General features: G+C 40.4%; 1 protein-coding gene across 3 annotated transcripts in view; it reads right to left on the bottom strand.

Moving 5' to 3' along the window:
- Positions 1-24,582, bottom strand: part of MET (MET proto-oncogene, receptor tyrosine kinase) — a 116,358-nt gene that overhangs the window by 38,878 nt on the left and 52,898 nt on the right. For all 3 annotated transcript variants that reach the window (XM_048836141.2, XM_048836142.2, XM_048836140.2), the window contains exons 4-8: positions 12,628-12,762; positions 11,181-11,354; positions 4,172-4,332; positions 570-672; positions 203-339 (exon numbers count right to left, since the gene is read on the bottom strand). In XM_048836141.2, the coding sequence (XP_048692098.2) occupies positions 203-339; positions 570-672; positions 4,172-4,332; positions 11,181-11,354; positions 12,628-12,762 (710 nt within the window). The remainder of the gene's footprint in view (positions 1-202; positions 340-569; positions 673-4,171; positions 4,333-11,180; positions 11,355-12,627; positions 12,763-24,582) is intronic.

Raw genomic sequence — 24,582 nt, 5'->3', positions numbered from 1 at the left:
GAAATCTCCTGACCTGTAGGGCAAAGGGACTACACCAGAACAGAAAACTAGCACATTCAAATACTCTGCACATATACTACAGTGCCACTTCTACATAGCATTAGGGGATGGATTCATTTACTTTGTATGTCCAAAACATTCAATCAAACCCAATTCATAATACAAAGCAAATAGTCTTACAATACTCTTGTGAATATAATACCTTTTTAAGGTGCATGGTTTCTCACCAACATAAATCTCTCTGGATTTTCCACTCTTTAAGTATTTCCCTGATAATGTTAATAATGTTCCACCAGACTTGGGACCATAGGCGGGAGAGATACTTGTTATTACAGGATTCTGTAGGGGTAAAAATAATAAATGGCCTTGTTAAATTGTGCTTCAATATCTTTAAAAAAGGATTTTAGAAGATACAATCATAATATTCTTAGCACTTTAATGAGGCAACAATGACACAAATAGGAACATAGGAATTGCTGTGCTGGGTCAGATCCATGCTCCATCTAATCTCCTGTTTTAATGAATAATTAAATTAATTTTGGCACTACAATTTTAATCAGAGTGCTTACCACATAGGAAAATGTGTTGAAGGGAGATGTGCCATGTCCACTTGAAACACTGCTGGTTATATTAAAACTGGGGTTCTTTGCAGCAGCAACAGTGCATTCTAGCCTTTGAAAAATAAAAAACAAGATGGTTTTTATTTTGTTTTCTGGATTGACTATTTCATATGAAAATGGAGTCACATGAACTCATAATAATAGAGCACCTATACTAAACAAAAATCATAAATTCATCTGAGTGATGGATACTTTAGAAATAACAATCTAATGAACTGTAGTTCTTTAGTATCACACTAAACTTCACATCACTATAGTGTTTGAATAGCGCCAGGGAAAATTATGTTGATATATCGAATATTATATTTCTGAAAACACTGAGTATGTGACAGAAAGCCAGTGTATCTTATACATGTAAATAGTTACTTTGTTTTAAAAATTTCTCTTTACATCTGAATTTTGTCAGGCAGCAAAAATGTACAACTATTAGCGTCTTTTTTAAATTTAAACTTTACTGAAAAAATAAATTAGAATGTGATGGGAATATGCATCAATACATTTTTATATCTATATATATGTATATAGATATATAGTCAATTTCTTTTCCTTAAATTGTTTTATTTGCCATGTTAAACTATTCAGGAGAGTTATCATGGCATAGCAGTGACATCTCTATTAGAAAGGAAAGAGCACATCTTTGCGCAGCTTGAGATAGCAACAGTGGCTATACATGGCATTTTCTATCTGGAACTAGATGGGTAGTGATGTATCTAGCAAGACCCTGAGACAGCAGGTTGCTTTATCAATATATAGGCAGATGTCATCAGCTGAAAGAGAATATTCATAGAATTTGCCAGTTCCTCAAGATGCTAACCAATGTCTCTGTCTTGTCCACTGTGAGCTTAAGACTTTCATCCTGGTGTCTCTGCCAGACATCAGGAAAATATGGAAACAGTTTTTTTAGTGTCTGAGGCAGAGGAGATGTACAAAGAGTCATCAGACTATTGGTGACAATAATGCATGTATCCCCTCATCATCTCCCAGGCAGATTTGAAAGGGAGAGATGGCAAAACCGAGCCCTATGGGACCTTGACTAAGGTATCATAGTTATGAAGAGCAGTTATCCATTACCACCTTCTTGGATCTCACTAACAGAAACAAGCAGAACTTTCCTAACACCCTTTCACCTTTGTCAGGTCCCACAGATGTGGCAGCACACCTCATGGTCAATCGCAGTAAAGACTACTGAAAGAACTATCAGCCTTAGCTAGGATATCAGACCTCCAACATGGAGGTCCTCAATGGATTCCCCTTTTTTGAGGAGGCTGTTGTCCAAGACTAATGCTGTTTCTATACTACTGTATGGGTCTGAAACCTGGGAACTGGAGGAAGCCAGATGCTGTTGGAGGGCTACAATCCAGCAAGTAGAAAAGGAGTATGTGTGGCACTTTAGAGACGAACAAATTTATTTGAGCATAAGCTTTCGTGAGCTATAGCTCACTTCATCGGATGCATGTAGTGGAAAATACAGTGGGGAGGTTTTATGTACACGGAGAACATGAAACAAAGGGTGTTACCATACACACTGTAACAAGAGTGATTAGGTAAGGTGAGCTATTACCAGCAGCAGAAGGAAAAAAAAAACCCTTTTGTAGTGATAATCAAGGTGGGCCATTTCCAGCAGTTGACAAGAATGTGTGAGGAACAGTGTGTGTGTGTGTGTGTGTGTGGGGGATAAATGTGGGGAAATAGTTTTACTTTGTGTAATGACACATCTAATCCCAGTCTTTATTCAAGCCTAAATTAACTGTATCCAGCTTGCAAATTAATTCCCATTCAGCAGTCTCTCGTTGGAGTCTGTTTTTGAAGTTTTTTTGTTGAAGAATTGCCACTTTTAGGTCTGTAATCAAGTGACCAAAGAGATTGAAGTGTTCTCTGACTGGTTTTTGAATGTTATAATTCTTGACGTCTGATTTATGTCCATTTATTCTTTTACATAGAGACTGTCCAGTTTGGCCAATGTACATGGCAGAGGGGCATTGCTGGCACATGATGGCATATATCACATTGGTAGACGCGCAGGTGAACGAGCCTCTGATAGTGTGGCTGATGTGATTAGGCCCTATGATGGTGTCCCCCGAATAGATATGTGGACACAGTTGGCAACGGGCTTTGTTGCAAGGATAGGTTCCTGGGTTAGTGGTTCTGTTGTGTGGTGTGTGGTTGCTGGTGAGTATTTGCTTCAGTCTGGGGGGCTGTCTGTAAGCAAGGACTGGCCTGTCTCCCAAGATCTGTGAGAGGGATGGGTTGTCCTTCAGGATAGGTTGTAGATCCTTGATGATGCGTTGGAGAGGTTTTAGTTGGGGGCTGAAGGTGATGCCTAGTGGCGTTCTGTTATTTTCTTTGTTGGGCCTGTCCTGTGGTAGGTAACTTCTGGATACTCTTCTGGCTCTGTCAATCTGTTTCTTCACTTCAGCAGGTGGGTATTGTAGTTCTAAGAATGCTTGATAGAGATCTTGTAGGTGTTTGTCTCTGTCTGAGGGGTTGGAGCAAATGCGGTTGTATCATAGAGCTTGGCTGTAGACAATGGATCATGTGGTGTGGTCTGGATGAAAGCTGGAGGCATGTAGGTAAGCACAGCTGTCAGCAGGTTTCCGGTATAGGGTGGTGTTTATGTGACCATCACTTATTAGCACCGTAGTGTCCAGGAAATGGATCTCTTGTGTGGACTGGTCCAGGCTGAGGTTGATGGTGGGATGGAAATTGTTGAAATCACGGTGGAATTCCTCAAGGGCTTCTTTTCCATGGGTCCAGATGATGAAGATGTCATCAGTGTAGTGCAAGTAGAGTAGGGGCATTAGGGGATGAGAGCTGAGGAAGCGTTGCTCTAAGTCAGCCATAAAAATGTTAGCATACTGTGGGGCCATGCGGGTACCCATAGCAGTGCCGCTGATTTGAAGGTATACATTGTCCCCAAATGTGAAATCAAGAATTATAACATTCAAAAACCAGTCGGAGAACACTTCAAACTCTTTGGTCACTCGATTACAGACCTGAAAGTGGCAATTCTTCAACAAAAAAACTTCAAAAACAGACTCCAACAAGAGACTGCTGAATGGGAATTAATTTGCAAACTGGATACAATTAACTTAGGCTTGAATAAAGGCTGGGAGTAGATGTGTCATTATACAAAGTAAAACTATTTTCCCACGTTTATTCCCCCCCACACACACACTGTTCCTCACACATTCTTGTCAACTGCTGGAAATGGCCTACCTTGATTATCACTACAAAAGGTTTCCCCGCCCCCCGCTCTCCTGCTGGTAATAGCTCACCTTACCTGATCACTCTTGTTACACTGTGAATGGTAACACCCATTGTTTCATGTTCTCTGTGTATATAATATCTCCCCACTGTATTTTCTACTGAATGCATCCAATGAAGTGAGCTGTAGCTCACGAAAGCTTATGCTCAAATAAATTTGTTAGTCTCTAAGGTGCCACGAGTACTCCTTTTCTTTTTGCGGATACAGACTAACACGGCTGCTACTCTGAATCCAGCAAGTGAAGACTCTAAGGGATTTACTATGCAGGACATTTTAAGTATCTTACTTGTTTTTGTTGCTAACTTTTACTTCCAGAGTACAAGGCTTTCCTCCAATAAGAACTGTTGTATTTTTTAAGTCGAATCTATTATTTTTGCTGAATCCAAAGTCCCAGCCACACACTGTAAGTGTTGTTCCGCCTTCTAATGGAGCGCTCCTTGGGACAATCTATAAGAAAAAAATATACTGTTGTATTAGTTTTGCTAGAACTTCAGATGAATTTTACAGAATGTGCAAAGGAGGAGAATAGTTTTATAGAAGCACTTCTTCTGGTAGACGGTATCCTACCATTTATCTTAATTGTTCATCACCTTTCATTCATCACATTATGGGCTTCCTCAGACAGTAGCAATAAATAACAAAACCTTTGCTAGAAAGCTTTGAGGGATAGTGTTTAGGGGCACTGAACAAGCTGTGCACTGTAATAGCCTTTTTAATCCTCCTGATCTTGTCTTTTACGTCCCATTTCTGGTATGTTAAACATATAATGTATGTATTTTATTACGAGCTGGATGCCGAACAAAAAAAGAGTCCAAAAATGACCATGTAACTTTTTTGTTAGCTTGGTGAAAGGGCAGGTTCATAATGGAGCAACTTCAAAGACATCTTAATCAGATATTGCTTTGGCAGTTACAAAGTTAATAAGACTTCTACTATTCTTTGACTAAAATCTGTTACATTTGGTTACTTCTAATTCTGAGTTAAAAATAAACTACCTCTCAGCAACATACTGACAATCTAGAAAGGAAATGCTTTTTTTCTGTATATTGTAAATTGTGTTGTAAAATAGAACAATGGTGGGAAAAACATAGGAACACTATAGAAGTTGTACAAACCTCAGTTAAGGTATTCAGCAAAGCACTGCCAATAAAAATCTAAAAGACACGGGGGTTTAGGGTTGATGTGGGCTTTTAACAATACTGCCTAAGTTTGCAAACATTCCAGTCACTACCAGATAATCAACAGACTTAACTTACACTTGTGATCATAGTACTTAAATGTCTTTGGCTTAATGCTCCTAGAGATAGCACATTTGCCCTTAAAATTCAATACAATTGTGCCTTTCATAAATTCTACTTCTGCACTCTCAAGCTGAAAGAAAACTGCTTAAGAACTACGTGGCTATTATTTCATCTAAAATCCAGTAAGACAGACTCATTTCCTTTCAACTCTCCTAGTAGCTATACATGAAGAATCTCACAAATGAAACTGTAGGTAAAAAGCTGTTGAGAAATACTTCACAGGAATTCTATCATATATTCTATACAGTGAAATTTACTACTGTCATCAAAAACCAGAAGAAGCTCATTGAAAGCAGTGGGAGTCTTTCCATTGACTTCACCAGGCTTTGGATCAGGCTGTGACTGAGCAAAACACAGGGGACCTATCCAAGGGTTGGGGGAATGGAGTTAGAATAAAACAGAGATGCCCACATAGCCACTCAGCACATTATACTACAGCCAGTATTACACCTTCTACAGCACGGGGCACTAGGCCATTATGGGTTTGTGTTCACTGGTTCTCAGAGTTACATTTTCCTTATTTGTTTTCTGTTTCTAGGTCCCCAAAGTTGAGACTGACTTTGGATCATTGCCCCTGCTCCATGTAACTCAGCGTGCACTGAGTGTTACCCCTTCGGGGTAACACTCACCATGGAGCCCTACTAGGGAATGAAATTGTTTTGTTGGGGTGAGGTAAATCCCATTGTCTGAACAATAATGCACAGGTCCGTACCATTTGAATATCCCCATTTGTAGCCAGTCAGCTATCAAATAAGGAAATTAAAAGCAAACTTCACAAAACTATGCAATATTGTAAGCGAAGGGACTTACCTGACCCCTCTTAAATGGCCTTATTCCTCAAAGGTAGGGTGTGACATCAGCCATATAATGTATGCTGGGGGATGACATGAATCAAGGGATATCAAATCTAGCCATTACATCCTGCAAAACAAGCTTAAAAGGTAAGTTTTAGAAGTGGATATTAAAGGATAAAAAACACTTTCTGATCTTTTGTGTTTTTTATATTGAATAAAAAGGCCTGCAATGAGCTTTAATTCATTTATTTATTTTTATTGTTTGTTTTGTACCTTAAATATATCAAAAGAGTCCAGCCTTGTTTTCCAGACTTTTTCTTGGAGGACTTACAGAAACTGAATTGTAAGCCTTCTGAAGGGTGTTTAACGAACAGGTCTTTTCTGCAACCTCTTCATAGTGCATTTGCATTAATTAGGTGTTAATAAAAGTAAACAAAAAACAAACAGTTCTAAACAGTCTGAAACTCAGGACCTGTCTACCTGTTTTAATTAGAAGAATTTATGGAACGAGTGAAGAACTAGTAGGAGTAAGAAAACATCACAGATAACAGCAATGAAACCCAATTCACGGCTTGATCCAAAGCCCTTTGAAGTCAAAGGCGGTCTATCCATCATCTTCCCTGGGCTTTGGATCAGGCCTTAAATGAGAGCAGAAGTGATTTTTATTAAGAAAGTTTAAAACTCTGTTTTTTTTTTACTTGGTTTTAACAGCCACCTTGTTTAACTTCAAATGCCCTATAAACTGTTGGAAGAAAAAATGTTAAAGATTCAACAGCTCCATCCCTTCAATTAAGGGACAAGAAAGCTCACAATGCACATCTGAAACCTCGAATGAGTCCTCCTATTAAACAGGGAACAAAAGGCCTGACATTCCTGATATTTCTAAGATAAAAAGCCACCCTATTTAAAAACAACAACAAAACCTCTCAGGGCTTCTTTATACACAGTAAACAAGCAAGATTGGACACAATCCTATTTTTTTCTCCTGTGCAGTTCACATGCCACAGTGACCTGAATCCCACAAATGGAGCATTGCAATTTGTTCCATTACCAAGTTATCTCTGATGAGACCCATCCAAGACTCCCAGATTTGATTTAGCACTGTCTGTCCAGGCTGAGAAAACACACTTATTTGTTGGCATAAGCAATAATTGCAAAACATTTTGATAGGTATACTGTGCCAAACAGTTGAGTGTTCAAAGAAACCCTGTCTGTGAGAACTGGAGTTGTTTGTCTCACCAACAGCTAGCTGTGTTTTTCTATATGGCACGATGGAGGGATTCCGTCTGTTTTTACCATTTAGAGAATGTTTGGAAAGAAGCAGTTTGGAGTGCAAGAACCCCGCTGAGACCTCTCCAGTTGGGAGAATGGTCACTGTGACCCAAAACTCCAAGTAAAGATCTTCGATATTTAAAGCAAGGGGGAAACAACTGGGAGATCTACAATGCTCCTTTCTTCCTCGCTTACAGGGAGAAAATCCCCTAGTAGATTTTTCATGGAATAAAACGCTGGAATATAAAAAATGGAATATACTGGGAACGATTTTTTCAGACCCTGATCCAAATCCCACTGACGTCAACCATTTACTTCAGTGGGCTTTGGATCAGGCCCTCAAAGCATCTCTTGCGTCTGCTTCAGGTGAAAGATATCACAGAACATATTTAAACCCTCTGCCTCCCTGAAATCTTGCTTACTTTTTGTGGGATTTTAGGATTGAATGTCAAACATCATGCAAAGCAGGCTTCCTCCATTTGTTAGGAACAAAACATGCTTGGCTCTTGTATTTTATGCACATGGGTTTAAAGATAGAACCGAAAAAGATTAATAATCTGTTTAAAATAATTTTTTCAATAATAATGTTAAATGTCATGGTCAAGCAAAGCAAGAAATTTGCCTTAACAGCTAGCAATCCACAGGGAACTAAGCACTTAGCTGCATTATTTTCCTTCCAAGCCTTCTAGAAACAAGTTTTACAAACTTGTGCATGCTGTAATGCAAACCTTCAGGAGACTCACTTTGAAGATCAATCACTGCCACATAGTCACTGAAATTTAAAATATATATACACACACACACATTTGAACACAGGGCACTAAATTATAAATAAGCATGAAAAAACTTATGAGATCTTGCTCTCTTTAAAGTTCTAGGGGTCCAATTGTGCAATCCCCACTTGTACTGAAATACTTTATTGAGAGGAATCATTGCATTGAACTTAAAGGGATTACCCTCATGAGTCAGCACTACTCAATATAAGGATTGCAGAACTGGGCTCTACAGGACAGGTTTTAAGAATGGCTCAGTACACTCAACTCTGATTGAAGTCAATGTATGTGCTCAGGATATCTGAAAATCAGTACCTACACACAAAATAAGCTATGTTATATAGCTTTGAACAGTTTGGTCTTGTAGAAACATCATATGTATGTATTTAATTATGATGCAATGGAGACTCTCTGGGCTTGATTCTCTACTGCCTTGTGTCCAGTGTCATGCACCCATGTACATGTGTGATTCACAAATTCATAGATTTTAAGGCCAGAAGGATCATTAGATCATCTAGTCTGGACTGTATAACACAGGCCATAGAATGGGGTGGGCAAACTACGGCCCGCGGGACTGTCTTGCCTGGCCCCTAAGCTCCTGGCCGAGGAGGCTAGCCCCTGGCCCCTCCTCCGCTGTTCCCCTTCCCCTGCAATTATGACGCTGCGTGGGCAGTGCGGCTTGCGCCTGCCCACCTCACAGGCTTTCAAATGAGCCTGTCCTGCTGCTCTGAGCAGCCTGGTAAGGGTAAGGGGACAGGGGGAGGGCAGGAGGTCCCGGGGGGCAGTCAGGGGACAGGGGGCGGTTGGATGGGGTGGAGGTTTGGTGGGGGTGGTCAGGAGCCAGGGAGCAGCGGGGGTTGGATAGGGGGTGGGGTCCTGGGGTTCAGGGAGGACCAGGGAGCAGGGGGAGTTGGATAAGGGGTGGGGTCCTGGGGGGGCAGTTAGGGACGGGGGTCCTGGAAGGGGGTGGTCAGGGGAGAAGGAGTGGGGGAGGGATGGATGGGTCGGGGGTTCCAGGGGGTTTGTCAGGGGGTGGGGGTGTGGATAGGGGTTGGGGCAGTCAGGGGACAGGAAGCAGGGGGGTTTGGATAGGGTGTGGGGTCCTGGAGGGGCGGTCAGGAGACAAGGAGCAGGGGGGGTTGGATGGGTCAGGGGTTCTGCGGGGGGCAGTCAGGGGGTGGATAGGGGGCAGGGGCCAGGCCGTTTGGGGAGGCACAGCCTTCCCTACCTGGCCCTCTATACTGTTTCGCAACCCCAATGTGGCCCTTGGGCCAAAAAGTTTGCCCACTCCTGCCATAGAATGTTGTGCACTTGTACAAAGTGAGTGTAAAACATTCCCATTCTTATTTTACAGACCTTTGCACAGATGTAAATGACTGCACAAGACAGTGGAGAAGCAGTAACAAAATCATTTTGGTATTCACAATCCTAATATAAAGATAAATAAGACTTTTGTAGATTTGGTTCCCATTAAAATTTCATTGTTTGTTGATTGGGTTTTGCCTACTTTACCCCCAGAGTGACTTCGTATTTGAAACATAAATGTAGAAAAGAAAAACCACCATTTAAAATGTTTTTTATAGGTTATTAACAAAACTCAAACTTCTTTCAGCAGTTTTGCTTGGATATTATGTTTAAGCAGGTACAGCATGTGAATCATCCACCTCTGGGTTTAGTGAAATATTATTTATTTTAAAAAGTGTCTCTCTCTTTGTGCTGAGTCTTTCAAGTTTCTAAGTTTCATCCCTATTTATGAGTTCAGATGTGCAAAAGGAATAAGAATTTAACACTGTATACATCAGTAAAAATAATGGCTATAAATGCTATAAGAAGGTTTTATGCTTGTTCTCCGCTCCATTTACTGGTGTATTAACTGCTCCATGAAACAAGGCCTTCATAATTGTGTCACACTTAACACAAAATGACTTGGTTAAATGCACAGTCAGCCAGTACAAATCTTGTCTTAACCATAGCTAAATGAAAACAGCAACGAGCTAGTGGGCTCTTTGATTATCAGTGTAATTTTGCTCTTGTGTACTTTTTAACATTTATGGGGTCTTCTACAACTGAAAGCAGCCTTCAACTGTCCTTTTTCCCACGGACAGAGCCACAGACTCTGCCCTGCCCCAGGGCCATGCATATGACAACCAGGCCTATGGGAATGACACTCAAGAAACTGTCCAGGCTGGGGAGATGTTTGAAAAAGCACCTGGCCTAAAGATGTTCCCTTTCTCTCCCATCAGTGCCACAAACCAAAAAGTGGCAGGGGTGGTGGGAGGGAAGAAGAGACAGAGCCATCCATCAAAATATGAGATGGGATGGGGAACTCCTCCACATCATCTCCAGCAGCTGTGAGCAGGAAGCTTCTTCTTACCCATTCTCCCTATGAGGAAGGCTTTGAGAGGTGACTTGCCCTCCTTCTCCCCACCAGGTGAAGGGAATTTCCTTTTTTAAAATCACAAACAGATCAGCTGAAACCCTGCCCCAGTTCCACATTTAAGACAGTAAATGGTAGTTACTGAAGACGAGGGCTTCTTGCACAGACCCCAGCAGAGGGACAAATCCAGAATGGGAGAGCTGTGGAGCACAGAATGTGGGGTGTTTATTTACATGAGGCCAGCAGCCCGTTAAGGCTAATTACACTGAGGGGAAAGTAAAGACAGCAGAAACTTTATTTATCATAATTTAAAAAAAAGAGAAAAAATGTATATTAAAATGGTATCTATTTGGTTGTAGTCCTCTCCCCTCAGCATCCATGTGTAATTTGCGTTCATACACTGTAAGCTCTTTAGGGCAGGGCCATGCCTTCCTATGTGTTTATACAGATCCTAATGCGATGACACCACCAATCCTGATACTGTTGGAATGCAGAATAACAGGAATAAACAGTTACATGAACACAAACTCTCTTCATCACAGACAGCTCTGCTCCTGGTCTTGAAAAGTTCTGAGATTTTTTAAGGGGAAAAGGCAGCTTGCCCTTTTTACTGCCTAGGACGGCTAGCTGAAAAGCTAGCATCTGCAGACTTCTAGGGCTCAGAAGGCTCAAGAGGCCTGAGGTACATTCTGTTGGACAGGTATGCTTGAAATAGCGTCCTACCTCTGAGATAGCAGTCCTACCTCTGAGATAAATTTTGGGGGAAAAAAATTTTTACCTCATAAACTCTCGGCAAACATGTCTCCTGCGTCCATATCCTTTTAACATGCTCCCAGGACCTCACACACTGATCGCTACACCAGCCACACTGCATGAAAGGAGGTGCTGAAAGACACTGACTGCAGGACTTAAAGTGATCACAGCCTGGTCCATTCAACGGAATCTTGGTTATCTATTGATAAGAGAATTATACACAGATCTTTACAAAAATATCTTAACTAGCAAGGAGAAACTCCTAATTTATGCAAAGTATAATGATGTTACTCTGGTTTCAAATGTGAAAATTACTCCTCTACTGTAGTTTAGTTCAGTAATTAGAAGATCTGATAAATAATTTAATTGGCACATTCCTAAATTCACTCTTAAACCCTAAAGCCATACTGATAATATCTATAGTCACAATAAACAGCTGTTGCTTACAAAGAGGGGTTACTATCTTGTGATTAGAACTTGGACAGAGTATCAGGAGAACACCTGGTTTCTTCTCCCAGCTCTGCATTAACTCACTTGAAATATCAGTCAGTGTAAATCAGTTTACTCATTTGTAAAATGGACATAATACCTACTTCACAGGTATGTTGTGAAGATTACTTGTTATCTGTAACCCATGTTAAGAGCTTTAGAGCAAAGATGCTCTGCAAGTGGTTTTCATTTTATGACTTTAATTAATATACAGTTACTTCACCATATTTCCATGCCACATTTAAGCCTATTTTGATCATACTTTGTTTTAAGGTTACATTTATATCTAATTCTTAAAGGATTAGTAAATGATTAATAGATATTTCAATAAATGGTTAATCAATTCTTATAGATTGTTAGAGAATTCAACAGGTCAAGAGGTTGCCTATAACCATGGCTTATAATCATCTATAATATCTTCTACCAATGTGCTTTCAACCATTTATAACACATAGTACTCATGCCTGTAACATACTTATATCATCTATTAATCAATCATTCATTAACCTTTGACAAACTATTGCTAAATGTAATCTTAATATGAATTGTGACCATGGTTTTAAACACCCACAACTCCCCCCCACATTTAAATAGTGTTATAATGTTACAATACCAATCTACAAAGACCAGGAAATTCTAAACACTATTTTTTACTCAAGCCATTGTGTATTTTTCTTTACAAGAGCTTGAATTAAGGACAGGGTGTCAGCCTTAAATTTGCATTTCCTGGCTTTTTGTTGGTTTCTATCACAATTCTCACATTATTTGCACATTTCTCAATGTTAATTTACTTGTTGGTTTAATAGAAAAAAAAAAAAGCGTTTGAGGAAACAAACAACATACCCAAGACACTGGAAAGGATGCAAAAGTTGCATGTTATGAGAACTCAGAATACTGTACTGACTAACCACTCTTATGTAAAGCTGATACTATGAATGTAGGTTTACATAATACAAAGCGTGATTAGATTATGAACCACTCACCTTCATTCCGGTGACAACCAGAGTATAGCCATCTGCTACTAATGAATGGTGAATAATAACTTGTGGGGAGACTGGGTGGGAGTCCAGAGGAAAATTCACATGTGGTGGAGTAGCTTCTGAACGGGAAATCACTATCTAAAAAAGAAAAACCCTCAAAATCAATAGGGGCAAAGAGTCCTGTGGCACCTTATAGACTAACAGACATATTGGAGCATGAGCATTCGTAGGTGAATACCCACTTCGTCGGATGCAGACTAACACAGCTACCCCTCTGAAGCTTAAAATCAATAGGCTACATGTTACTTGTGTGCACATCGAGCAGCGATTCCACATTCACAATATTTTCTGTCTGATGGTTAGTACTAACCAGCATTGTTGCACTAACCCCTTTGAAATACATTATGAAGCAATAAAGCCACGCTTTATAACATATGCTTTGCTTAAACAGAGCAATCTCATGACTGCCTGAAAGACTTTTATAATATATCACATTTGTAACACTAAGAAGGAATCATCCCTTGCTTCATAATCCTTAAATTTCAGGTGTTTACGAAATAAATTGTAAAAAATTCAGTGTCTATTTAATCAGCCTCCCTGCATTTAGGAGAAAAGTAAAGGAATTTTGCCAACAAGGTCTATTTAAAAGCATATTAAACCAGCGAGTTTGTCCCCTCTCTGTTTTAGAAAGGTAACAATATTTTAATTTGTTTTCTTTTTAATCCTTTGGTTTGAAAATTAAGATTTGCTCTATATATTATATATTTTAAAAAATTTTAAGATCTGTATTGAACATATAATATTGAGAGCCCTCTCAACTTCTAACCTGGGATTTAAATTGGTACGTATTTTACTGCATAAACATATTGCACTTTAAAAAAAAACACATTAAAGTAGTAAAAGAAAAGAAAAAGAAGAGCAAGAATTGTACTATCCTTATTTAACTTTTCTTTATGGTGCCAGAGGTGTGCACAGCACCTTACAGAGAGAATAAGAAAGTCAATGATCTGAGCTCAGGCTCATTTAGTTCAACAAGACTCTATTGGCATGACAAGCTGTAAAAGAATTGCTAAAGTGTAAAAAATATCTGTCAGAGGTAGGTAAGGACAGGGCTACAAGTGTGTTCGAGGTTTGAACCTCATGTTCGTATGCCACTGCTGTCCACTCCTGATCTGGTGACAGGCTTCTGCAGCACAGTGTTACCTCTGCTGTTTGGGTGCATTCTGCTTACTCTGAGTAGAACCACAAGGGATTTCAACAGGTGTTAGGTACCTAGGTGCTTTTGAAAATCCCACTAGATGTCTAGCCCCACCTTTAGGTGCCTAAACACCTTTGACAATCCAGGTCTATAATTCTGATCCTGTGAAAACATGGGCACATGCTTAACTTTACTACCATGATTAGCCCCACAGATTTCAGTCACTATGTCCGAGAGCAAGGATGTGCAGGACTGGGCCCATAATTATATACGGCATGAGCTGGTAGGTGATAACATCATGCAACAAGGGCAGAGGATCATTTAAACAAAGGTTACAAGGGTACTGTTTCCAAAAGTTACACCTCAGGTTATTTATTTATTTATCTGAGGAATTTAGAATATCAGTATTTGATGAGAAAGTGAGACTCACTGGATATCATTATTTAGAGCAGTTTAACAATCTTTAAAACACCTAATACACAAAATGTTTATTTTGTGACTATAAAAATTTTTCACCTAACTGCTAAGCCAATCCTAAAACAGCTAGGCCATGGGTTTCGAGGATTTCATTGGCCTTCCACACTGCCATTGTCTTTCGGCAAGATGGCCTACTCCAGAACTAGCCTTAGAAATACCCACTTTGCTGTCATTCAAAACTTCAATAAAATATGTTCCCAGTTAATTCATGGTGATATGTGTTTCACACCCTGCGGATGTTTAGACTATTGGGTGGAAACAAATAACAGGGAAAGTTTTTCTTTAAGGTAAAGCTATTTTTGTTACAGAATTGCTGTTCAGGTTTGATTCACAGCACAGAAAAATGCAGTTTTTAGAAATCAATAAAGTTTGATGGTTTTCTGCGACACAGAGCTATGATCTTTGGCACAATACATTAGGAGATGAGCTCTCTTTTTATACGCAGGACAGAGTGAAAAATGGAATGAACTGCAAAGCTGCATGGAAAAGCTTGATTAATGTTAGTATTATATGAGCAGAGGTAACACCACAGCTGCAAATATCTTTTTAGTTGATCATTAGCCATGTCTCCTCTCAAATACCCACTGCTATAAAATGCTAAGAATTCTTTTCTATCATTAATCCAGGCTTCTTCTTATTGCCAAACATTCTTTCTGATTGAGCAACAATGTTAACCCTTAAATACTTCTGGGTTTCAGCCAAAGAACAATATAAGAAATGATATTATTATTACTGTAAGTAAATATCTGTATTGCGATAGCACTGAGGAGTCTTAGTCATGGACGAGGATCTGTTTGTGCTAGCTACGCATTGTACAAACACAGAACAAAAAGACAGTCCTTGCCTCACGGGCTTACAATCTACAGGTATGTCTATACTTCAAGCTGAAGGTGTAACTTCCAGTTTGAGGAGACATACCCATGATAGCTCTGATCAAGCTAGTACGCTAAAATTAGAATGTAGCCGAAGCAGTGTGAGAGGGGCTAGCGGCTCCCAGTATGATCATGTCTGAGACGCTAGGTATGTACTTGGGTGGCTAACCCCTCCCACCACTTGCACTCCCACGAATGCACTTCTAGTGTTAGCGTGGTAACTCCATCAGAGCTAGTGCAGGTATGTGTCCTTAAGCTGGAAATTACACCCCAGCTCAAAATGTAGACATAGCCTAAGTAAATTTAATACCCTATTTTTATGGTTCTAGAGAATGTTTGGTCTTTAAAACACTGAATGATTCATCACAGATAAAGTTCACATCAGCTGCTCAAAGCCTGAGTAAAATGGTTTTCTACCTGGTGATGTGATCTGAGGTTGGAGAAATAGAATTTACCCCCCCCCCCCGCCCACATCTTGGGACTATGGTGTGAAATACCCATATACCAAATACCCATGCAACTGATCTACAGCCAACAGTATGACTATGTTTATACTACAGAGCTGATGTTGGCATAGCTATGCCACCACTGCCTCTAGTGTAAACACAGTACACACAGGAGTTTTTCTGCAGGTGCCTGAATGGCATTAGCTATATCAACAGCAGCACTCTTCCATTGGCATAGCTGCATCTTCACTGGGATTTTTGTTGGCACAGCTGTGCCAGTCAGGGGTGTGTTTTTTTCTCCACTCCTCACCAACGTAACTATGCTGATGCAACTTTTAAGCGTAGACCAAGCCTGTAACTAAGGAACTGCAGAGGTAGCCAAGAGATTCAAAATAAATAAATAAAAATTTGGGGGCCAACGTATCTGTGTAATTTGTGATCTCACTGGCCAAGCCCATAGAATCAAAGAAATGTAGGTCTGAAAGGGACCTCAAGAGGTCATCTAGTCGAGCTCCCTGTGCTAAGGCAGGACCAAATAAACCTTGGCCATCCAAGACAGGCATTTTTGCAACCTATTCTTAAAAACCTCCAGTGATGGGGTTTCCACAGCGTCCCTCAGAAGCCTATTTGAAAGCTTAAAAACCTTTATAGTTAGAAAGTATTTCCTAATATCTAACCTAAAGCTTCCTTACTGCAGATTAAGCCCATTACTTCTTGTCCTACCTTCAGTGGACATGGAGAATGGATCACAATCCTCTTTATAACACCCCTTAACATACCTGAAGACTATCATCAGGTCCCCCCTCATTCTTGTTTTCTCAACACTAAACATGTCCAGGTTTTTTTTTAACCTTTCTTCATAGGTAAGGTTTTCTAAACCTTTTATAATGTGTGTTGCTCTCCTTTGGACTCTCTCCACTTTGTCCACATCTTTCCTAAAGTGTGGCACCAGAATTGGATGCAGTACTCCAGCTGAGGCCTTATCAGTGCCAAGTAGAGAGTGCCAAGTAGAGAGTATCTCCCATGTCTTACATGCAACATTCGTGTTAATATACCCCAGAATGATATTAGCCTTTTTTACAACTGCATCACATTGTTAACTCATATTCACTTGTGATCCACTTTAAGGCCCAGATCTTTTTCAGCAGTACTACCACCTAGCCAGTTATTCCCAATTTTGTAGTTGGGGATTTGATTTTTCCTTCTAAAGTGAGGTACTTTGCACTTTATTGAATTTCATCTTGTTGAGTTCAGACCAGTTCTTAGTCAAGGTTGTTTTGAATTCTAATTCTCTCCTCCAAAGTTCTTGCAACACCTCCCAGCTTGGAGTCATCTGCAAATTTTATAAGCATACTCTCTACTCCATTATCCAAGTCATTAATGAAAATATTTAATAGTACTGTACTGAGGACTGACCCATGGGAGACAGCACTAGACTCCCCATTTGACAGTAAATAATTGATAAGTACTCTTTGAGTACTTTCTTTCACCCAGTTGTGCACCCACCTAATAGCAACTCCTTGGCCTGCCTAAACCTTGTTTTACATAATCCTACAGAGAGAGCACAAGAGAGACAAAAAGAAAAGGAGTACTTGTGGCACCTTAGAGACTAACCAATTTATTTGAGCATAAGCTCAAATATTTTGCAAATACAGACTAACACGGCTGTTACTCTGAAACAAGAGAGACAGACTCCTAAGGCATGCTCTTCATCATGCAGCTGGGTTGCATGGTATTCCTGTGCAATTATTCAGCACCTATCTTCTCGCTGCCATGGGACAGGGTGGTGCGGCTGTGCTATGACCCTAGGAAGCGGGGTAGTGGAAGCGAGGATTACTCCCTAAAAATAACAAATTTGATTGTCTATCTCCTGGGGCACATATACCATTTTCATAAGAAATCAAACATCTCTCCAGAGCACACAAAGAGCAGAACACGTGTGCCAGCTGCCCTCCAGAAAAGCACGTTCATAGACAATAAGCAGTGCAATTCTTGACATTCCTCTCAAGACAAATACAAATATAACATTTTATCCACTCCATCCTTGAGGGATATGGATAATTCACCAGTAAACTGACTGAACTATAGACTTCAATTTACACTGCTAGCTTTGAAGGTGAGTATGTTTTACTTTCAACATCCAAAAAGACACACACAAAAGGAATCATGGGAACTGAAAATATATGTAGTAGCCTTCTAGTACAGCTCAGAGTATTTCAGTGTTGCTGACTTTAGAGATGATTGGCTTTGAAGACAGGAGGTCAATAGATTAATTAGTATCTACTTTATACTGGAAATGAATCATCATTTTTATGTCCATGGATATCAGATGCATTCTTTTAAACTCTATTTCATTATCACAAACCAATCAATGTTCAGTCAGAAGCCTTGACATTTGGTTAATTTATATACAACTTTGCATATTAAGACCATAATAACTTCAGCACAAAAGCATGCATGTAATATATATATTTTACTCATTTTGATGATCAGTCCTGCTAGTCAGTAGGATTGAGTTACAAATGTTACTGTATGCACGTCAGAATATCTTCTGCAAAAATCAGAGGCTACTTAAAACAAGCCAGTCTCAGTATCATATTGTTAGTTTTCCCTAGATGTCTGGCAGGTGTAGGCCATTATCCAGCAGAGATAGGTTCAGGGTTAATGTTATTATGTAACCCCCAAGCGCCCCAGGATATGCAGCATAGCCTTGTAAAGGGCACACATGTAGCTCTCTGGATGCTGTATATATATCATTGTAATCCATTGAGTATAATGGATCCACTTTGAAGGGCATAAGCTTTTCTACTGGAACTGAACATTAAAACATGTGCTCTCTCAAAACGGTAACTTGGTTCCAGGTGTTAATTTTAAACTTCAGTATAAAGATTTCCTCTCTTTTCCCTTTCTCTTTGAGTTTACTTTGGGATTATCTAGGCATGCTCTCTACCACAGAAACAAGAACTACTACTCAAAAACCCATTAAATATTAAAAAGTAAGTTTAAAAATATTAATAACTCTTTACTAATATAGATTATGACATTTAATTTCATTGGTTTAAAACCAGAGAAAGAAAAGAAGCACTGTGATTGATTACACATTCACATAAATTCATATATGTATGTTTTATATTGCCAACTCTGGAAAGTCAAGTCCTCTAGCCACAAAACATGTATAATATAGGAAGCCGGCTTTGAGCAGGGAGGTGGGAGGGTTCCATGGCTCCACCGAACTGCCTTAACCCCTTTCTGGAGGGACCACTTCTAGGGATGGCAGCGTTGTTCAATTCGGTGTTCATTCATTCCTTGGTCTCTTTGCCAATGCTTCCAACAAAGGTTGCCATTCATACTTGGTGGATTTTCTTACGTGTACACCTGACCAGTAGAAAATGAATGGAGACCACTAACTCAAAGGCCACTGATCAGCCAAAAGATGGTAATGATTTCCTGGGACTTTAGATATGCATTGGATTTGAATGACTGACCTAAAGCTGAAAGGCTCTGTACATCATTACTCTGAACCATTGTTGTTTATGAATATATACCATGGGCCTGATCCTTCACCACTGAAGTAATGGCAGTTCTGCCACTGACTTAGTTGAATGTAAGCAGATCACAGCTTGTGAGATGCAAAGTGTTGAAGGCCCAATTCTGCTCTCATTGAATTCTGTGGCAATTCTTGACTTCAGTGGATACATGGTCAGGCCCCAACTGTAATCACTGAGTTAAACACAGTTGTGATTATTTCTATCTAGCTTTCTTCCAAAAGTATCTATCATTCATGTAGGTATCTAAGCACTGAAAACAAGCATACAGTGTCCATAGCAGTTTTCTGCTCCTCAAGTATGCAGAGCAAGACCTGCATGTGCTAGGGGTTTTCATTTGTTTGTTAGTTTTTAACCTGGGGTGGTGTCCTGGGAAAAGGCTTTGTCAAACAAGAGTGCCACATACTTTGAACTGAAAATGAACAGATTTGGGATCAGCATGTGGAAACTCCACCTCTTGTTTGGCTATCAAAAATGTGGTGGAAAATGTATATAAAAATATTCCTCCTTGCCCAGGGCCCATTATTATTAACTATTTGTATTAAAGTAGTGCAGAGAGGCCCTAGTGAGGGTCAAGGCACCAGTGTGTTTGGTGTGGCATAAACCTATAGGAAGATATGTTCCTTGCCCCAGAGAGCTTACTGGACAGCCACACTGCTGCTGTTTCTCTGCAGGAAGCAGGCAGGATGCAGACAGGCTGCACAGTCGGGAGCTCTCAATTCCCTGAGCACCAGAGGGCAGGGTTCTGCCGTGGTTCTCTCTACAATGCTGTGGAGTGGGGTTTGTCAGCAGGCCAAGGGTCAGTAGATCTATGAATAATATGGCTTCCCTGCCAAAGCCCCATATAGAGGGAAGATAGGGAACTGCAGCTGCTCCTACTGCTCTGAGAGGTTGTATGAATTGTAAGGAGAGGTTTCCCATCCTGTGCTTCCACATGTAGGGCACCTACGTGAAGCTCATTTTCCTGGGCTTCACACTGGTGAGGTCCATTTCACTCACAGTGAGCGTGCTAGGTGTGCAATTTCCAAACACTGGGAACCTCATTGTTTCCAAAACAGATTTCATCAGGCACATCAAAGACATATTCCTCTCACTGACAATTAAGTCCATTACAAATCTGAATATCACAGGGTGGCTGGCCCTCTATGGGAAGATGGGTCCTCCACTTGTGATGGATGAGCTACGTCTCAGCTGAGTCTGATCAGCTAGGGACCAGGTGGTTTTAAAAGATAGCAAGCAGCACAGTTGCAGTAGAGACCTGCAAGGACCAGGAAAGCTCCTGCAGGAGACCTTGGGGCACGGGGGATGGAATGGGGAGGTGAGGTGGGGTGGGATGCGGTGGAGAGAGGGGAAGGGGAAAGCACTACAAGTAGTAGAGTGGCTCTGTGGCAGGGTGACTCTCAGGCAAGTGGCTGGTAGAGAGACAATCTGAGGGGAACAGACTGATCCCTGCAGGAGATCCTGGGTTCCAAGAGAAGAGATGATTGATATGCTGAATTTGTCTTATTTAGAGGAAATAAAGCTAAGAGTCCAAACTAGACTCGTGGTAGGGTGTCACTCCTTCCTGGGATAGGGAAACAGGTCAGCAGCCTACACTGAGCATTTAAAAATAAGTCATTTTGACACCCTCCTCCACACCCCCAAAAATCAACAAAATCTCCCATCAGTGAAATGGACTGTTCACACTGAGAGTTCAAAAATGGCCAAACAGAACATTGTCGTACTCAAGGGAAAAAAGTTTCCCTTTAGGCTCCAGAAATTTCAGCCCAATTTATTATGGTAACTTTTGTGACAAGCTCTAACTGCCTGAAAATAGAGGCTTATTATTAGGCTTGGGAAGATTAGATTTTTATTGGTAAATGTCAGTAAACATCACCATACACACACAAACTACTCATAATTTACCAATAGTCAAAGAAAGAAAAATGCTGCTTGAGAACTTATTAGAGTTTGATTTAAGGATATTTACACTGCATATTTTGACATGTGATGTTGACGTGTTTTAATGGTTATAAAGCTTTAACTTTTTGAATCTCAACATCCAAGGACAGTAAATTATTCTCTGAGCCCTGTCCCCACCCCCCGCCCATAATGTCCATCAACTGAAAATTTAAATAGATAAAAATAGGAAAAAAGCCTAAAAATAAACATTTTATCATTTCTATGGATAATATCAAAGAAAATAAAATTCTGCCACGCTTATTTATAATGAGTCTTTTCAGTCATGAGCCAGATCTACAGGTGGTGAAAGATGGTGTAGCTCTTCTGACTTCAAAGGAGCTATGCTGATTTACACCAGCTAAGAATCTGGCCCCATAACTATAGCATCTCCATTGTGACAGTATCCTACTTTCAAATCAAATAACCACTGTGAAATACCTGATTCACTTTGCACCCAACAGCTGTACTTATGGCCTGTGTTCCCAGCCACACACTCAAAACAAGGACAATAGGAAAGGCAGAAACAGCTGCAACCACTCAGAAGAAAAAAAAAACCTGTTTAAAAAAGCTTGTTGTCAGACTCCCGCTTAGGAAGGAAGTCAAACCATTTTTCTTTGCCTTCTCATGCGTGGCAGCTGTCTTAGAAAAATTATTACTGTTCTGTTTTGTAACAGAAACTCCATAGTATTTAGTAAACTATGAACTCCAAACTACTCATGGCCCAACACAGGTTTAACACTTTTGATGCAATCAAAACATTATCAGTGCATCAATGGGTTGCGACTTCTCTGTTGGAGAACACGGAATTCCCATCCTCCCCAATTACTTGCTTTAAAAGAACGTGTGAGTTTTCTGTATCTAGACCATACAGATCAATTTAATGCATCTTAGCTTGGCTGAGTAAAAATGCACAACTTTCTACATTTAATGCAGGAGAATGTGTCTCCTTTTCAACCAGTTCTCAATCCTCAAATAAAATCACAGAAGGTAAAGAATGAGATATCTTTTACTGACTCAATAAAATATGTAAGCTTTTGGGCCACATTCAAATGCATTTGTTAAACAAACAAAATACGACTACATTCTGATACCCTTTCTCTGGTTTAGTATTGTAGCACTTGACTTCAATGGAACCACTCACAAAGTAAGGTACTGTACCTTGTGAGTAAGGGTATCAGATTCTATCCACTAAATAAATACTGTAGCAACCACTACAGTAATTCGGGCCACAAAATCAGTGTGTTAGAGATTACATTTGTTTTGTAGTAGTGTTCTACTACAATTGTATGGAGAGCAGAGGGAAGGTTGATGGAGACAGAACTGGAGAATCAGAGAGAAGAGAGGTGAGACACAGGTACGTATGAAGGTGGGAGTGAGCAAGCAGAGGAAATAGTGAAGGGCTGAGAGAGAGGAAGGGAAAGAAAAAAGAGAATAAGAATAACATGGTTGGTTACCAAGAGACTGATGGAAATGGTTTCAAATGCAGGTACCTAAAGTTAAGCACCTCAAGGTTTGATCCAAACTCCCATTGACTTCTATGGTGCACGATCAGAGCCTCCATCCTTGTTAGTGCTGGCCAATGTTTGTCAAATTAGACAAAAATTTTCATTGATATTTCAAAAAGAAATAAAAACTAAAAAAAAGTTGACAAAAATGTTCACTAATATTTCTCTTGGTTTTTGACCAGCTGCAATATTTAGGCACTCAAATAAACAGGTCCTGATTTTCTGAGGAGCTATGTAGTCACAATTCTTATTGATGTCAGTAGGAACTGTGGGTGCTGAGCAGGTCTGAAAGTTAGGCCACCTAGTTAGGTACCTAAATATGAATTTAAGGCCTGGATCCACAAAGAGGCTCTGGTGTTGAAACACCTAACTTTTAGGCATGTAGAAAATTACAATGAAAAATAATGGGAACCACCAAAGCTTGAGTTAGGTGCCTTTATACAATGAATGGGGAGAAACAGGCACCTAAGAATGGGATGCATAAAAACCAGCTCAATAGGCAGGGCATCGTCTAAGTTAGCCAGTGGGAGATACCAATGAGAGAGGCATGTCTTAAACCCGACCTCTCTCAGGAAATTAGGCACCTCAATCCATGCTGCAGGGAGGCACTTGTCTCTCTTTGTGAGTCAAGATTGACTCTTGGAATGAGGCTGCCTAGGCACCTCAGTCATTTCTTGTCAGAAACACTGGAGAAGGAGGTACTGGCGCTGCTTCCCTTATTGCCTGTTAGCCCAGCGGCTAGCAACACTCACCCAGAATCTGGGAGACTCAGGTTCAATTTCTCCCCCACTACCAGAGAGAAAGGGTTTGAACAGGGGTCTCCCACCTCCCAGGAAAGTGGTCGGGCTATTCTGACACAGTGGGGGGTGCTCCCTCAATCTCTCTTGTTCAAGCTGTTCTGCTTTGGATAAGTAATTAAATAGCCATTGGAACAGCAGGATTGGAGCCTGCGTCTACCCTGTGAGTGCTCTAACCGCTGGACTACAGAGTCATTCTCACTCTCTCCCCAGTCCAATAACTCTTTAATATTTATCCAAAGTAGAACAGTTTCTACCGGAGAGACTGAGGAAGACCACTTGCCCCCACATCAGAATACCCCACAGCCTGGTGGTTAGGGCACTCACCAGAGAGATGGGAGATCCCTCTTCAGTTTGTTTCTCCCCAACATACGGAGGAGGGAATTGAACTTGGGATCTCCCACATCCCAGGTGAGGACTTTAACCACTGGGCTAAAAGTTATAAGGTGGACACGTCCTCATCTCTGGTCTTGAATGGGGCTCCATGCAGGCCTACTAGATAGGGCCCTGCAGGATAGATAAGCAGGCAAATGCCTAGCTCCTGGTGGTTTGTGGATTGCACTGTGTTTTAGGAAGGAGACTGGTGTTGGGATGCCTAGTGTGAGGCAGCAGTGCACATACCCAGAGGCAGAAACTTAGGCACCGAGGAAACTCTACAGTGAAAATTTAGGCATGTAGCAAGTTTAAGCACGTATAGGATTAGGCAGCAGCCTAGTGGGGTTTAGGTGCCTAAGTCCCTTTATGGATTGGGGCCCAACATTGGGGATCTACATTTGAAATTTTTTGCTTTGCCATTAATAGTTGTCTTGAAAATTTATTTGGTTGAAATAGTATATAGACACATATTTTCAATGCATGGCCTGTGTTTGTGTGCACTCAAAGTGTAGAAATTTTACACCTTGATCCTGCAGCTGACTGCCCATTGAAGTTAAAGTGGCTCTGCATGATCACAGTCAATTTGCAGGATCAGGGTCCTAATATGCAAAATCTATTCGCTTGACCACAAACAGATTTTGTGCATATAAATTCAATTATTTAAATACACAAATGCTAATACATTAAATGAGTGCAAACGACTTGTGAGAGCAAATATAGATGTGTACAAAGACAGGGCAAGTTGAGGCCCACTGCAAATTTAGCCCATCAAGTAGGTATGGTAAATAAAATCACTATTATG

Source organism: Caretta caretta, chromosome 1 (genome assembly GCF_965140235.1).
Source record: "Caretta caretta isolate rCarCar2 chromosome 1, rCarCar1.hap1, whole genome shotgun sequence".
Classification (NCBI taxonomy): domain Eukaryota; kingdom Metazoa; phylum Chordata; order Testudines; family Cheloniidae; genus Caretta; species Caretta caretta.
This window is presented reverse-complemented; position numbering and strand designations above follow the sequence as displayed.